This window comes from Symphodus melops (assembly GCF_947650265.1).
Source record: "Symphodus melops genome assembly, chromosome: 13".
In the NCBI taxonomy this organism is placed as follows: Eukaryota; Metazoa; Chordata; class Actinopteri; order Labriformes; family Labridae; genus Symphodus; species Symphodus melops.
The window spans coordinates 1,740,825-1,755,827 of record NC_136703.1 but is presented as its reverse complement, the minus strand read 5'-3'; the positions used below and the strand labels follow the sequence as shown (position 1 = coordinate 1,755,827).

Below are 15,003 nucleotides of genomic sequence, written 5' to 3'. Positions count from 1 at the left end.
CACATTGAATTAGGATGATTTAAGTTTTCAGGGCTGCGTTGTTGCAGAGGAGTCGATGACGGATGGATGGAAATATCCCATCAGTGACTGATGATAAGTTTCACTTCAAATCCACCAAACTCACCAACAACAAAGGTAACTATTCCAGAGTTACTTTTCTACAGCAACCTTGACCTTTCATTTTATTTTCATGTCTTTTTTTGTTTCTTTAAGATTCAGCCTGACGTTTGATTACAGCTCTCTGTCAGCACCTTACTGACATCGTTTCCTCTTTTCTCGATCCCTGCTGCAGGATGATGGTCACTTTGGACCGAAGCTTCTGCGAGGTGATTTGTAGAGTTGTAGACAACGTAACACACAAGAATACAAACCCACAGAGCAGCACCCTCGTACATTCAAATGTCCCCCGAGTGCAACACTTTAAAAGATCACAGATACAAGAGTGTATCTTCTCTTTTCCACTTCTCCCAGAAACACACATTCATGAGTAGATTCAAAAGAAAAGCTTCACGCAGCTGCACGTCTTTCTTCTCCAAATGAAGAGTCAGGCCCGATGAACAGGAAGCTTTGCAGCTGCTGCTCATTCTTTAAAATGTTGGCGAAAATAAAACGTTGTGCATGCTCGACCAATCACAAATGTTCATCAGTGAAGGTCCCACTACCTTCAGAGCAGGAACTTTCTGGCTCCATAGAGAGAAAGTTCCTGCAGACTGTAACAGCTGCTAACACTGATTTCACACAGATGACGAATCAGACAGTAAGTGTGAGATTCTGAGGGTGATAGAGGTCGTCCATTTGCAAACCAAAAAGCAGATAACGAGGTTTGATTTGTTGGAAGAACTTCACTCAGCCGATCAGTGGTGCTTTCTCATACAGCTCATCACCCCAAATAGAGAGAGAGAGCATCCCAGTTTAAGTGCTGCTAATGTTACACTATTGTTGGTCAGCTTCTGTTGTTTCCTATTTATAGATCTCTCTTTATCTCCGTCACTCCCTCCCTCCATCATCCGTGGATTTTTTTGCGGGATGGGTCGAGAGCTTTTTTGGTGCCTCGCTCACCCCTCCCACCTTAAAGGCCGAGGCAGTCAGTGTTTGTCTGAGAGCAGCAGCGGCGTGTCAGAGGCAGGGAGCGAGCAGCAGCAGCCATGGATGACGTGTATAAAGCAGCGGTGAGTACGCGTGAGGACAAGTGTGATGTGACATTTAATGCGTGAAGCTAACGTGAACATACGGCCTCAGTGTGGTGTGCTTTGACCAAAAAGAAGCAAAGTGGGAGCATAAGGCGACTCAGTGCTGGCACACGTTGACTATCGGACAGTAACAGGTGCTCCTGAGATTCAACACAGTCACACTTCGGTTAAATCCAGAACAGCAGGAATGCACCGCCGTTCTGAACCCGCCACTCAGACCGTCACTTCTGATCATTCTGTTTGATTCAAACTGTGCTAAAAATCAAATCAGAGCCAAATGAACACATGAAAGTTCAGGAGATCAAGGTCATATAAATGGATCTTCATGGATGCATACTTTAAATTTTCAAATGGATTCTCCTTCCTGCCGGACCGCAGCTTCTGCCGAGGACGCTGAGGTCATGTCCTTGATATCTTTTAAGGGGAAAATGAGTTCTTCAAGAGTCAGAAAATGTCGAAATTTTATGTTTTTAAAGGACAAATCCAAATTTTTCTAAATCTAAATCAATAAACTCTGAACGTGTTGAGTGTACTTTGTAGAAACTTTACCGAACATTTGACGGATCAGAACTCTTTTTTTGTTTTGCGTTGATTCTGGCGCCCCCTGTGGACAAAATGGATTTTGTCCTGTACGTGTGCACACCTCATTATCCACCAAAAATCTCCTCCTGCTTCTTCTTTGAACGAGTCGCTGTTCAAAGAAACTCTGAAAAAATTAACAAACAAAACGTAACACTTTTCAGAAGGCTGTTTCTGCAGCTTGTTTTTTTTTTTTTTAAAACTTCACACCTGCTCCATCTTTTCACTGTTGGTCTCGTCTGCTTCTGTAAGTCGTAAAGAGGCGTTAATGTTAATGTCAGTGTCTCATAAACAGCTAAAAACTCCTCCCAGGAGCTTTAATTATAAACACACATTCAGAGAATGTCAGAAATGTTGTAAACAGCCTCCTGACTTCATGTTTCTGTGTTGATCTCTGGCTTGATGGTATATTGTGATGACTGTCTCACTGTACTATTATTAAAGCCTCGTTGTATCCTCCTTACACTGAGACAAGAGCTGAGATAAACTGAGAGCGACAGGCCGCTTCATATCTGTGTCTGACAAGAGAACAAAGAACAGTTGGACACTTGGTGGAGAAGAAGAGACGGGACAGCTGATGGCTTTTAAACAGCAGCAGAACCCCCCCCCCCCCACACACACACACACACACACACACACACACACTCCCCCCTCCCTCCCACATTGTACTCTGTCAAACAACGAGAATAGTAAGTGAAGAAAGCAGAGCGAGTCATGCTGCTCAGAGAGACGGCAGGTTATCAGTGAAGTCACTGAGGTCTGTGCCGAGGTATTCAGACGAGTCTATTTTAAATCATCGCTGAAATACAGAAGTTGTGACTTCGCTTTTCGTCTCTTCCTCTCCTTCCACTCGCTCCCAGTTACATCGAATTTAAATTCTGCTGCTCGCTTACAAATCAGAGACACGAACGTCCTCCTCACCTGAGCTCTCTCATTCAGGTCGAGACTCCTCCCACTGTCTCAGTCTGCCAATGAAAAGTGTCTGATCCAACCTTCACCACAGAGTCCTAACGAGACTCTCCTCCTCTGTCGCCCCCCGGTGGTGCAACAAAATACCAAACTCCGTTAAATCTGCAGACGTGCACTGTGGAGTTCTGGTGGAGAAATATGAAAGTTGGAGAGGAGTGCAGATATATGTTTGTAACTCTACAAAAACTGTCCTCAGAGGAAAAAGAGTTTAAACTCTGTTTGAAGATAAAATGCTGCTTTATAAACACCTCCAACCTTAATGAGGATGAGGATGATGATGATGATGTTTTGTCTGATAATGGCGGTTTTAGGTTTTTATGCTGATTAGAACTCTCTGCTCTGCCTCTGGTCCACCTCTGGTCACTTCCTGTCTGCACCTTTGGTCACTTCCTGTCTGCACCTCTGGTCACTTCCTGTCAACACCTTTGGTCACTTCCTGTCTGCACCTCTGATCACTTCCTGTCTGCACCTCTGGTCACTTCCTGTCTGCACCTCTGATCACTTCCTGTCTGCACCTCTGGTCACTTCCTGTCTGCACCTCTGGTCACTTCCTGTCTGCACCTTAAAGCCGTTAGTTTGTTCTTCCTGACGTCGTTTCCTCTCTCACTCGTGTTGTTCTTACACTCTGATGTTCGTCACTTTGGATAAAAGCGTCTGCTACAAATCACTGTTGTTTACCATACTCCAAACTTTTAACTCCATTATAAGATAAACAATAAAAAAGAAGTTTTGTAGATATGAAATAACTCTCCTGATTTTGTTTCCCTAAAGGTTGAAAACTTGACGGAGGAGCAAAAAAATGGTGAGGAAACGACGACCTGCGGTTCATGTTGTTTTGTTTTGTTAAATGATTGTGTTGAGTAACGTCTCTAAGTCCTTCTTGTTTTGGACACCTGTCTCATATTCAAAGAGTAAGAGTCAACTTGTCTTTTCCAGAGTTCAAGGCGGCGTTTGACATCTTCATCCAGGATGCGGAGGACGGCTGCATCAGCACCAAGGAGCTGGGGAAGGTGATGAGGATGCTGGGACAGAATCCAACTCCTGAAGAGTTACAGGAGATGATCGACGAGGTGGATGAGGACGGTCAGTCAGCGGCGTTACCATGGACACCGATGATGCAGTGATGTTGGCGGTGTATAATGTGTGTGTGTGTGTGTGTGTGTGTGTGTGTGTGTGTAGGCAGCGGGACGGTAGATTTCGATGAGTTCTTGGTTATGATGGTCCGCTGCATGAAGGAGGAGAGCAAAGGGAAATCAGAGGAGGAGCTGGCCGAGCTGTTCCGCATGTTTGACAAGTAGGTGAAGTCTCTTTGTGTTCCTGATTCTCCTGACACGACTTGAACGCTGATCACGTGCCGTCTGAACTCTCAGGAACGGAGACGGCTACATAGACTTAGAGGAGCTGAAGGGCATGCTGGAGTCGACCGGAGAGTCCATCACAGAAGACGACATCGAGGAGCTGATGAAGGACGGAGACAAAAACAACGATGGAAGAATTGACTATGACGGTACGGACGACACTTTAGAGAGAGAGCGTACACGCAAACTGTCCCACAAACAGTCTTTACACTTCTTGAAATCCACTTCTAAAAAATGCTAATTGCTAATGCTAATTATTCTCTAGTACGAGAGAACATGAGGTGACCAGTAGGCTGCGTTTAAATGGATCAGAAAGTCCCAAACTTTTTCTTGTCACTTAGTTTTCACTCCTAATCTTCTAGTCAGCGTTTTGTTTGTGCTGGTTTTTGAAAGCTGTCAATCAAATCCTGATCCAGGAAAACCAGGACCCTGTGTCTTCATCATCACTAAACATTAAAGACCACAGGTCGACCTGACAGATCTGATGAGCTGGTCCTGGTTCAGGTTCTCCTTCACTGTCTGATAAGATCCTCTGACACCGCCAGAAACCCAACATTTCATTTTAGAGCTGCATTTGAGCCTCATTTTCAAACTGTGTCGTTCGATGAATTCCAACAATATAAAAACCAACGAGCGGAGCCGACGTCAAACCGTGAAGTCGTCTGTCCATTTCAAAAGCTGTAACGTCTCGTCTGTGCAGCCACAGCCAATCAGGAGTCGACTCGTCTTTGTTTACCTTCCTGTTTTTTTTCCTGTTAGACATTCGGACCAATCAGAGAGCTTGTTACTCGTCCATCACACATTTTCGTGCGCTTGTAAATGTCCTGAGTGTGAACGCCGACCAAACTTGAAGTATTTATGAAACAGTGGAACAAACCGCTCCATGATTCAGACCAGAGCAAACGATCTCGAGCCACTGAGATCAGAAACTGAGAAACCTGTGAAGATGTTTCTTTAGTGACCGTGCGCCTCACTGTGTGTGTTTTTATTTATTATTTACAGAGTTCCTGGAGTTCATGAAAGGTGTTGAATAAAGGATTTGACTGGAGGCCACTGACTTCATCTTCTGCCAGCTTTTTAACAGATACAAACAGAACAGACCTCTGTCCTGTCAGTCACATCGACCCTCCAACCTGATGCACTGAGAGATCTCATTGACTGCTAATATCTTCATTTCTGATCGTAATGATCGACCGTCAAATGTAAAGAATATTTTCATTAAAAGATTTTAATTCTTGCATGTTTTTCTCTCTGTCTTCTGTCATAAATCATCTTCATTTAAGATGCTGCAGCAGACTTTGAGGACGCTCAGAGTTGAAAAATGACTCAAGATGGCCGATTGTGAGAATCAAGGTTCAGTTATGGGTTGTTTCTTTTAAAGACCTCGGTGTTCACGTGAGCAGCTCCACTACGATGAGACGGGTCAAAGGAGGCTGTGTCAATACCAGAAGAAGAGATGGTCTGTGCTTTTAAATTCCCACTTTAATGGTGCGAGCGGCCATGTTGACCGACTGAGCGTGCAAACCAGACGATAACTTCTTTATTCAGACATTCAGTCTTAAAAGCTGTGTATTATGTGCTGCTGTTTGGTCAGTACGCCCCGCAGCAGATTGTGAAAGAACCAACAGATGTTTTTTTTTATTGTTTGGTTCTGATTTCACTGAGAGAGGGGAGTCCTTCACCGGTGCTACAGAAAGCACTCATGCACTGCCACCTAGTGTCCACAGCAAGAACTCAAATAAAAATACAGTAAAAAAATATGTTTAGACACACTTACCTGATAAAAATCGTATTTCAAGATATAAATAGGACAAAATATTTTATTGTTTTTTTTATAAAGTATTTTTTCAAAAGAGCAAGCTCATTTTAGTCACTGTGTGGGTTTAAATAATCAACAAGTGAAAATGTTTTGCACTGTTTGCAGATTTTGATTAGTACTTCAGTCCGTGGGAACCGGACGGTCGTCGGTTTAAATTCCTGATGAAAAAAAGAGTAGGTCTGGTAGCTGGAGAGGCGGCAGGACACCTGCCTTCTCCTTCTCACCGTAAACAATAGGACACGGAGCGAGAAAGCACCGAGTACACCCGAGGCCTTCCAGAGAGGGGGCGTGGTCAGACACAGCTCATTTACATATTTAAAGCTACAGACACAGAAACAGCCTGTTCTGAGCAGGGCTGAAATAGAGGGGTTTATAGACATGATCAAATACAGGATCAGAGTGGATTTACATCAACACACTTCACACACATGATGAAGAGGAGCTCTGACACTGATTTACACTGAAGAAGAGGAGAATATTTGACCTTTCAAAATAAGTCAACACTCCTATAAAATCACATTAAACGATAGTTGTGCAAAGTTGCATTTGTTTGCCTCTTCCTACTGCTTTCATATTTGCAGCTTTTCTATTGGCTGTTGAGTATTTTGATGGTCCTGACAGAAGATTCAGTCATAATGATTTAAGCACTACCCTCTTTCTCCTTCTCTCTCTCTCTAGTCTTGTCAGGATCTCTCTTTGCAGGACTTCAGTAAGATGAAGTGAGGAGGAACTACATTTGTTGTAGACAAACACTTCATTGCATTTGGAGATTTCTTTTTGTTTTCAGTGTGCTGGAGCAGAAGAATTGGTATGTATACTCCAACATCTTATTATGCCGATAAGTTGACTTAGTAAGAGACTCATTGAAGACTAGATTAATGCTTCAACAACTTCAATTCTGTATTTTACAGCATGCAAAACTATTGTGACTTAATTTTTTGCTCACAAAAAAAAAGTTTGTAATCCTTCTGTGTGAGTTTAAAATGGATTCTGTCACGCTTCTGTTCAAGCACGTTATAAGTTGTATTCAAACACTTGAAGTCTGCATTGAAATCAGGGCTCATTAGATAGATAGATAGATAGATAGATAGATAGATAGATAGATAGATAGATAGATAGATAGATAGATAGATAGATAGATAGATAGATAGATAGATACTTTATTGATCCCGAGGGAAATTCAAGAAACTAACACTCAGCTTCACGTTAATCAGGCTCCTTTATTCCTGCAGAAGAGAGTGAGGCTGCACATAAACCTCCCTCACCCTCTGTTGACTTCTGTGAAAAAAAAAAAAAAAAAAAAAAAAAAAAGGTTCTTACCATAAATTTTGTGCTATAAAAAAACTCTTCTCAAGTAGGGAGCAGAGTTTAGAGTTTAGAGGCCTCGCTGTGGAGGAGGGCAAGCGGTTCAGAATTAATGTGCACAGGGATGCTGATACAGTCATTAAAGTCCATGCAACGCCTGGAGAGACTTTAGAGGCAACAACTTCATACAAACACTTTACTATGAGTTGTGTTTTTTGCATTGTCATCTATTTCACTGCGTCTTATAGAAGACGTAATAGGCGTAAAAAAAACACATCTTAAATAAACACAAGATTCAATAATGGTGAAGTCACACTTGGTGCAAACCCTAAACTTTAAGGGTCATCATTACCCTGCAGACTTTGCTGCAAGTCGTGCTGCCTAACTGACATTGATGAATGATTATTGTTGATAATTAGCCCTGTCTGCTCCTAGCAAGAAGGCTCCCTGTCGGTACGGTTCCTTTCTGTGTTGAGTTTGCATGTGTGGGTTTCCTCCTGGTACGCTGGCTTCCTCCCACAGCCCAAAGAGGCTTGTTATGCTCGTTAGGTTAATTGGAGACTCTAAAAATTGCCCTTAGCAGTGCATGTGACTGTGCCTGGTTCTTTGTTTCTGTATGCCAGAGCTTGGTTTTACTGGCAACCGGGGTGCACCCAGCCTTCGGCAAACAACTGCAGGGATCAGCTTCAGCATCCCTGTGACCCCAAACTGGATACGTAGTGTAGATAATGAATGGATGGGATGGATACCAGGCACAAATCATGGTTTATGTAACGATAAATATCTAAACTAAGCTATGACAAAGATTTCCTTAAAGCCTAACCAGTCCATCAGTATTAACTCATCCATTCACACACATTCACACACTGCCAGCTAAACCGTGATACATCGGACATGTGGCTGCAGGAGCTGGGGATCGAACCCCCGACCTTCCAGTCGAGAGATGACCGACGACCACTGAGCCACAGCCGCCCCTCTTTTATTATAAGTCACCCTCTTATTATGCTTTGTAGTTACTATAGTGTTCATTATGGATCTAAATCGTTTATCTTCCTTTATGGGGTCTTTGACGTTTCATGTTAAAATGTCTCATTTCTGATTCGGAGTTAAATAACATTTGTTCTAACTTCTTTGATTTGTTTTCTGGTCTTCTGAACGAACCGTTTCTTATTCTTCATCAAAACAACTTTTAAGAAAATATCAGACATCATACGTCCAGCCTTAGATCCACGTCTCCCCCCCATCCTTTGTGATATTTTAGTTCTAACCATTTAATTGGTGGCTTTTACTTTGTGATGATGAATGTTGTATAAATGCAGGGTTCGCTCCTGACGACTACAAAGAAGGGATGCATTATGGGATACATCATGCAAATGAATCTACGGCTGCAGATTGGTTTTTGTTTGCGCACTGATCAATGTGATTCACACTTGGAACATTTGGTTTTAGAATGACTTCCAACCGCATCCCCTCCTGACACCCTCATTTGAGTGTTTGATCCTTCAGAATAAATTGACGGCTGTCCCTCCGTTAGCGTATAACTTGACACTCTGTGGAATCCCAAACTGTTCATTAAATTATGTGTGAACTTGTCTTTTAAATTCTCCTCTCAGATCCAGATGAGCGGCCCAGTCATGTGGCCCCTCTGCGTTCTGTTCCTCGTGGTCTACGTATCACCGTCGCCTGCCCCCTCCGCCAACCTGCCCTTCCAGCAGAAAGGCCTCCCGGAGCTGGGGAAGACTGTGGACGTCGAGAAGTTGCTGATGACGATGATGAGTGACGCAGAAGAGGGATCGGGCTTTCAGGAACTGGTCAAAGTTGACCATCCGTTGTGTCCGTTTATGTGTCAGTGCAGCCTGAAGGTTGTGCAATGCTCTGACCGGGGTGAGTGTGTGTGCACAAGTCACACACTGAGCTTCCACATTTACTGCCTACTTTCCATTTTTGAAGCAAAGTATATACTTAAGGAAGTGCAGCGTACTCACTCAAACCAAAGGCCACAAAACACTACCTCGTGTTTATCTGATTACAGAATGTGCTTCTCATTTTGAACGGCTTTCATACCACAAACAGCTCAGACTCTAAAATAGCTGATCCGGCAAAGTTTCAGGGAGCGAAGGCAGCTCCGGTCTGATTTTCTTTGGGTTCAAACCTTAATTTAAGCCTTTCAAAAAAAATCACCCTGGTTTCCAATTTGCACAATTAAAAACAAATAAAAAAAGGAGGACTTTGTAAAAAGAATCACACGTTGAGCTGGAGTGGAAATCTTTTGTTATTCCAGAGTGTAAATTATCTGCAGGATTTAATTTGTTAGGTGCAAAACTACTAGAGGCAGATATTCCAAGTTTCAAATATAAATTAAAGAAGCACAAGACAGCAAGTGGAGCAGGTCTGATAAAGTCCAACCCGAGACAGAGATCTACTGTTCTGGACTTTCTTTAGACCTCGGTCCCTGTAGTGGAGATGCACCGAGGACCTCCCGGACTCTCTGGGATAAGTGTCTGTGGTGAAACAGAACTTTGAATGTCAAATCTGAGGCTCTGCGACGTCTATTCAGGGATTTATGTTTAAAAAAAAAAAGATAGAAGAGTATATCATCCTCCCGCGCAAGAGAAGACCACTCCCCACCTTCTATCTGAAGGTGCAGTGAGCAGCTGTACTCCATATTATATCACTATAAGCTAGATCTGAACCGACAACCCAACGTGGAGTCTGAACAGTTTCTGTGCAGTTTGGTGAAGTTTCTTTAAGGTGATTTTGAAGTGTTGACATCATTGTGAAGATGTTTGTTCAGAACAGGTAACTCTAAATTCATCTCCTGTACTCGCTCTGTTTCTCCGAAGGTTTACATTATGTGCCCTTCGATCTCCCTCCGGACACCCGACTGCTGGACCTGCAGGGAAACCAGATCACCGAGATCAGAGAGAACGACTTCAAGGGGCTGAGCAACCTCTACGTAAGAACCCACCGACACGTTCCTCAGAGCGAACAGCGCTCACTGGCTCACATAAGACAAACCCGCAGGAGCGTTTCCCAACCAGAACCTTTCAACAACACGTGGAAGACAAACACTCGTTAAGCTTTAAATAAGTCGAACGTGTTTATCGAGACAGCTGAACGTTTGCAGCACTTTAAGTCCGAGGATGATAAAGTGCATCATAACTTGCATGTTAGTTAAATTACACAAGGTGCTTTGTGTACATGCATTAAAAGATTCAAAGTCTGATCCAAAGGCAAGGGACTTGGTTAAAGATCTTTTTCACTTCTCTTCCTCCAAAACTCTTCTAAACATAGCTCGACCTTTTAATTCTACAGAGGATTGCATTTCTGGCTCCGCCCAGAAACATCTTTAAACTCTTCGACTAAGTCCTCCTTTAGATCAAGCTTCGTCCTCACAGTGACCTGGACGCAGACATAACTCAACAAGAAGTGACGGCACTTTCCCCTCAGTGATAATCATGTGTCTGGAAGATCCATCCATCGCCCACAACCCAAAGAAAACCTTGTCACCTTTTTACCAAGTAACCCGACCCCTGCTTTGTCTTTGCTCGTAACGCTCCGCCCACAGGAGGTTGCAGAATCAAGGGTCTAAACTTTGTCGAGTTGTATCTAAACTAAATGGACTCAGAGCTCTTTCACACCAGAGTCTATCAGAAGCAACTGATCCCATTCACACGCCGCAAACAAGCAGCGGGAGCTACTTGGGGTTAAGCGTCTTGCCCAAGGACACGTCGGGCATGCTGCTGCAGGAGCTGGGGATCAAACCCCCGACCTTCCGGTTCAGAGAAGACGGACTCGACTAACTGAGCCACAGCCACACAGGGTTTTCTATAAAAGACTAGATTTTCCTGGTCTTGATGGCTATAATTATTCCTCTGGCTCGTACTCGCTGTGAGGACAAACAATCCTTTCAAAGAACGGCTTGTTGTTAGCAATACAGAAAAACACTCGACAGTCCATGGTGATTTCAGCAGCGTGAGTTCAGACGGAAACTTAAGGAATGATTCTCGACTGGAGCCAAGAAAATGGTTTTTGTTGCTCTTAAAATGTACAATCTGTCTTTCTCACAGGCTCTGGTGTTGGTGAACAATCGGATCTCGAAGATCCACCCTCGTGCCTTCCTGCCTCTCCAGCAAATGCAGAAGCTCTACCTGTCCCACAACCTGCTGACCACTGTCCCCAAGAAACTGCCCCCATCTCTGGAGGAGCTGCGTATCCATGACAACCGCATCAAGAAAGTAGCATCGGGGACATTCTCTGGGCTTTACCACATGAACTGTATCGGTGAGACCTTGGTCTAAATCGTAGCGGTGGTGATTTTAAAATCAAGTCAGCTCTTTGTGGACGTGACTCATCGAAAGGTGAATCGTTTTATTACAGAGTTGGGTCGTAATCCCATCAAGAACAGCGGTTTGGAGGCCGGAGCGTTCGACGGACTGAGGCTGACGTTCCTGCGCATTTCTGAGGCCAAACTCACGAGCGTCCCCAAAGGTATAAGAGCTCACGTTAGCTTACCTTTCATTTGAAGCATCCGCTGATCGAAATGTTAAGAAAACACGTTTATTGGTTTATTCAACACACGTGGAATAGCAGAGGCCGAGATGTCTTGACTTAAATGGAACTTTCCAACACGGGAAATACGATCCTAAAAGTCCCCTTATGTCTTAAAAACACGGAGCGCTTGATTATGATTGGTTTGTAGTTGAGAGCAAACACAGGTGAAATCGTGTAACCAGGTTCAGTAAGTTGTGATCATATAAATAGATCATTCTGTTTCGTTCCTTTTTTAACCATGTTCCCATTTCTCCCACGTGTCAGGTCTACCTTTTAATCTCAAAGAATTACATCTGGATCAAAATCAGATCCAGGCCATCAATGTGGAGGACCTGATGGAATATGGAGAGCTTTACAGGTGAGTCCCACAGACTTCTAGTTCATTGTGTTTACCATTCACTTCTCCAGAGATGTTACATTTCCAGGTTTTATGTTTGTCTCTTTGTCAGCCGCCTCCGGCCTGTGAAGTGAAGGTAGAACCCCTCGAATATTAAATCTGATCCAGTTCACTTATAAGAAAATTTGACTGGTTCCATTGGAAAAAACGACCAATAACATAAACTGACTGAATTCATATAATTTCTGAAACACACAGAGATACCCACCCAACGGTTTACTGGCTCAGATTGGAGTTTAGATATTGTGCTTTTGGTCTCTTTATGGGCAATCCTGAAGAGAACACAGGCGAGATACATCCAGGATACAGTCATCCATTATAAACCCTGTACAGAGTCCTTTAACCCTTTGTTTACCAACTGTGGTGGACTCACATCCCAGTTTGGGCCCTCATATCAGCCCAGTTACAGCTCAACTTAATCAGGCTCCAATTGGACGTCTTGGCCGGCTTGTGGCCCGGATTGAAGAAATACATAGACTTGACTGTTGGACGTTCCTAGACTGCCTTTTAAAGTTTTATTCTCAGTTGTTTTTTATATTTAATCAATGAAATGGTAAAGTGGCACCTCTTTTGGTTTTGACTTTCACATAGACACCCAAAGAGGTCGAACACGTCTCAGTAAACATTGTGAGTAAAGGTCTCACTGTGTTTGCGTTTGCTCTTTCTTGCTGCTGCAGGCTGGGCCTTGGTCACAACATGATCCGCAGCATCGAGCACGGCAGCCTGTACTATGTTCACAATCTCAGAGAACTTCACTTGAACGATAACCTGCTGTCTCGTGTGCCTGATGGTCTGCCGGAGATGAAACACCTGCAGGTGAGGAGGACTTAACACAGCCACTGTTAGCAAAGACTGTGCATTTTTATTTCTGTTTATCAATTAAGACTGAACTTTTCTGCATTTTTTAAACTACATGCAAGTTAAGTTTAAGTAGCAGGCGAGCAGAAAGCCTGGGCTTCAGGCAGACATGCATATCTTTACCAACATGTAACATCACATATCACTGATTTGTGAGTTTTCCATTTTTAATGCATTCATGGAGGCCATACACTTTTAGTACATATTTGCACAGTTTTTCTACATGAATATATCTTATCATTTTTATAGATTTGTGCACACGTCTGCAGGTCTCTTACACACCCAACTCCACATGAGACCATCATTTAAAAAACATTCCTTTGTGAAGACCTTGAACTATTTTGAGGCCATAAATTCATTTGGAAAAAAGTTTAAAATGAGGTAATAAATCAAGTGAGAAGATTTGCTCATTTGCTCTTCAGCTTATGTAGAATTGAACTTCTTCTTTTTGCATCTGTGTCGTTGACCAGCAGGTGGAGACTGTACTGCTGAGACATTTCTTGCATTGTCATTACTTGAGTCCCCTGGAGATTTGTGACCCATGTGACTTACAGAGTGTTTCTGTGTGTTTTCCACCAGGTGGTGTACCTGCACTCAAACAACATCAGCTCTGTGGCTGTGAATGACTTCTGTCCTAAAGGCTTCAGCATGAAGAAGACTTTATATAACGGCATCAGTCTGTTCAACAACCCCCTCAAGTACTGGGAGATTCAGCCTGGAACCTTCCACTGTGTCAGCAGCAGCAGGGCCGTTCACTTTGGAAACAATATGTAATTCTGTCCTTTTCATTTTACCTTTTAACACGCAACTTTAAAAAAAAACAATAGATTTAAGTTAATTATATCGCTCTGTAAATGTAACGCACAACAATCACAGATAGTTCTGCATTCTTGAAGTGACGTTGTAGGTGCTCATTGATTCATACAGGACGGGTGTCAGCACGGCCCCTCGTTTTGACAAGTTGACTATTTAATATCATTTTAAGCTTGCGAAGGAGCAACGCATCACTTTAATGCTCCAGATGTTTTGACAACTCAAAGGCAGAATGGCTACAAACACAGTGAAAGAGGGAGAATGGGGCCCTCTGGTGGTGTAGTCCAGTCATAGCAACAAATGTGAAACATACTCTTTGCTATTATTTAGACAGGGAAAAAAACGATGTATTGTCTCTCAGTGCTGCAAAGGTTTTTCTTTGGTTGCAGGTATTTTGCCCCCTCCCTTTATACTATAAAATATGGAACAGCAATAAAAGTCAAAGAAATAAAGACAGGAGTGAAAGAAAGTCTTGTACGTTGTCTGCACTAAGTACTGTCATAATCACTGTTTTTATATTCACACATCATTCCTCTTCATTTCTCAACTCTCTGGGAATCTTATAGGCCAAATGTGCCACACTCCTTGACTACCATTGGCTATGAGCCCTGCCACAGGTGCAACATGTGTTGAAATCCACTTTTCAGGATGTGCTTCAAAAGGCAGCTCATGGTTTGCAGAGTGCAGATGTTTGTTTACAATTTTTTAAAATACTTTAAATTGTGACTTTGTACGGACATGTTGTTTTGAGTCCTTGAAAACTTCCCCTTTGAAGAGGTTGCCATTATCTTGTGTTACTTCGTGACGATGTGATTCCTTCAGACAGAAAGACAAAATGAATGCTCTTCCTTCATGTGTGTGCATGCAAACTTCACCCTCCCCCCCCCCCCCCCCCCTGCACAAGTCAGAGTCCCAGTCGGGCCACCCCAATCCAAAATATGGCCACGCCCCTGAGAGGAGATATTGATAGATTACAGAAGTTTCAGAGTCTTGAATGTTCATTTTTCAATCTTTAAATATTTTTAATGGAAAGCGCGAGTAGCTTCTCAGGTGTGTTATTGCTTCTTAAACCCAGGCCTTAGATGTCATTGTTGTATCAGCCAATCAGCTGCTTAATGTCCAAGTGACAAACAGTCCAAACCAGATTCTCAGACAAACACA

At 43.1% G+C, this 15,003-nt stretch overlaps 2 protein-coding genes across 2 annotated transcripts; both read left to right on the top strand.

The window, feature by feature from the left end:
- Window positions 1-1,023: 1,023 nt before the first annotated feature.
- Window positions 1,024-5,334, top strand: LOC306833733 (troponin C, slow skeletal and cardiac muscles-like). The gene is made up of 6 exons (XM_079359223.1): window positions 1,024-1,169; window positions 3,510-3,540; window positions 3,675-3,821; window positions 3,918-4,032; window positions 4,109-4,245; window positions 5,099-5,334. The coding sequence occupies exons 1-6, from the start codon at window positions 1,146-1,148 to the stop codon at window positions 5,128-5,130; spliced, it is 486 nt and encodes a 161-aa protein (XP_079215349.1). The 5' UTR covers window positions 1,024-1,145; the 3' UTR covers window positions 5,131-5,334.
- Window positions 5,335-6,609: 1,275 nt separating this feature from the next.
- LOC306834104 (biglycan-like) lies at window positions 6,610-14,405 on the top strand. Its single transcript, XM_079359878.1, has 8 exons — window positions 6,610-6,723; window positions 8,834-9,104; window positions 10,064-10,176; window positions 11,291-11,504; window positions 11,601-11,711; window positions 12,039-12,132; window positions 12,849-12,987; window positions 13,609-14,405. Exons 2-8 carry the CDS (start codon window positions 8,840-8,842, stop codon window positions 13,801-13,803), a joined length of 1,131 nt encoding a protein of 376 aa, XP_079216004.1. The 5' UTR covers window positions 6,610-6,723; window positions 8,834-8,839; the 3' UTR covers window positions 13,804-14,405.
- The last annotated feature ends 598 nt before the right edge of the window (window positions 14,406-15,003 follow it).

Bases quoted from the DNA above. Each gene is read 5' to 3' on its own strand.
- LOC306833733 (XM_079359223.1), top strand. From the start codon at position 1,146: ATGGATGACGTGTATAAAGCAGCG. The intron at 3,541-3,674 runs GTGAGGAAACGA...TGTCTTTTCCAG, and splicing joins GACGGAGGAGCAAAAAAATG to AGTTCAAGGCGGCGTTTGAC. The intron at 4,033-4,108 runs GTAGGTGAAGTC...CTGAACTCTCAG, and splicing joins CTGTTCCGCATGTTTGACAA to GAACGGAGACGGCTACATAG.
- LOC306834104 (XM_079359878.1), top strand. From the start codon at position 8,840: ATGAGCGGCCCAGTCATGTGGCCCCTCTGCGTTCTGTTCCTCGTGGTC. The intron at 9,105-10,063 runs GTGAGTGTGTGT...GTTTCTCCGAAG, and splicing joins TGTGCAATGCTCTGACCGGG to GTTTACATTATGTGCCCTTC. The intron at 10,177-11,290 runs GTAAGAACCCAC...TCTTTCTCACAG, and splicing joins AGGGGCTGAGCAACCTCTAC to GCTCTGGTGTTGGTGAACAA.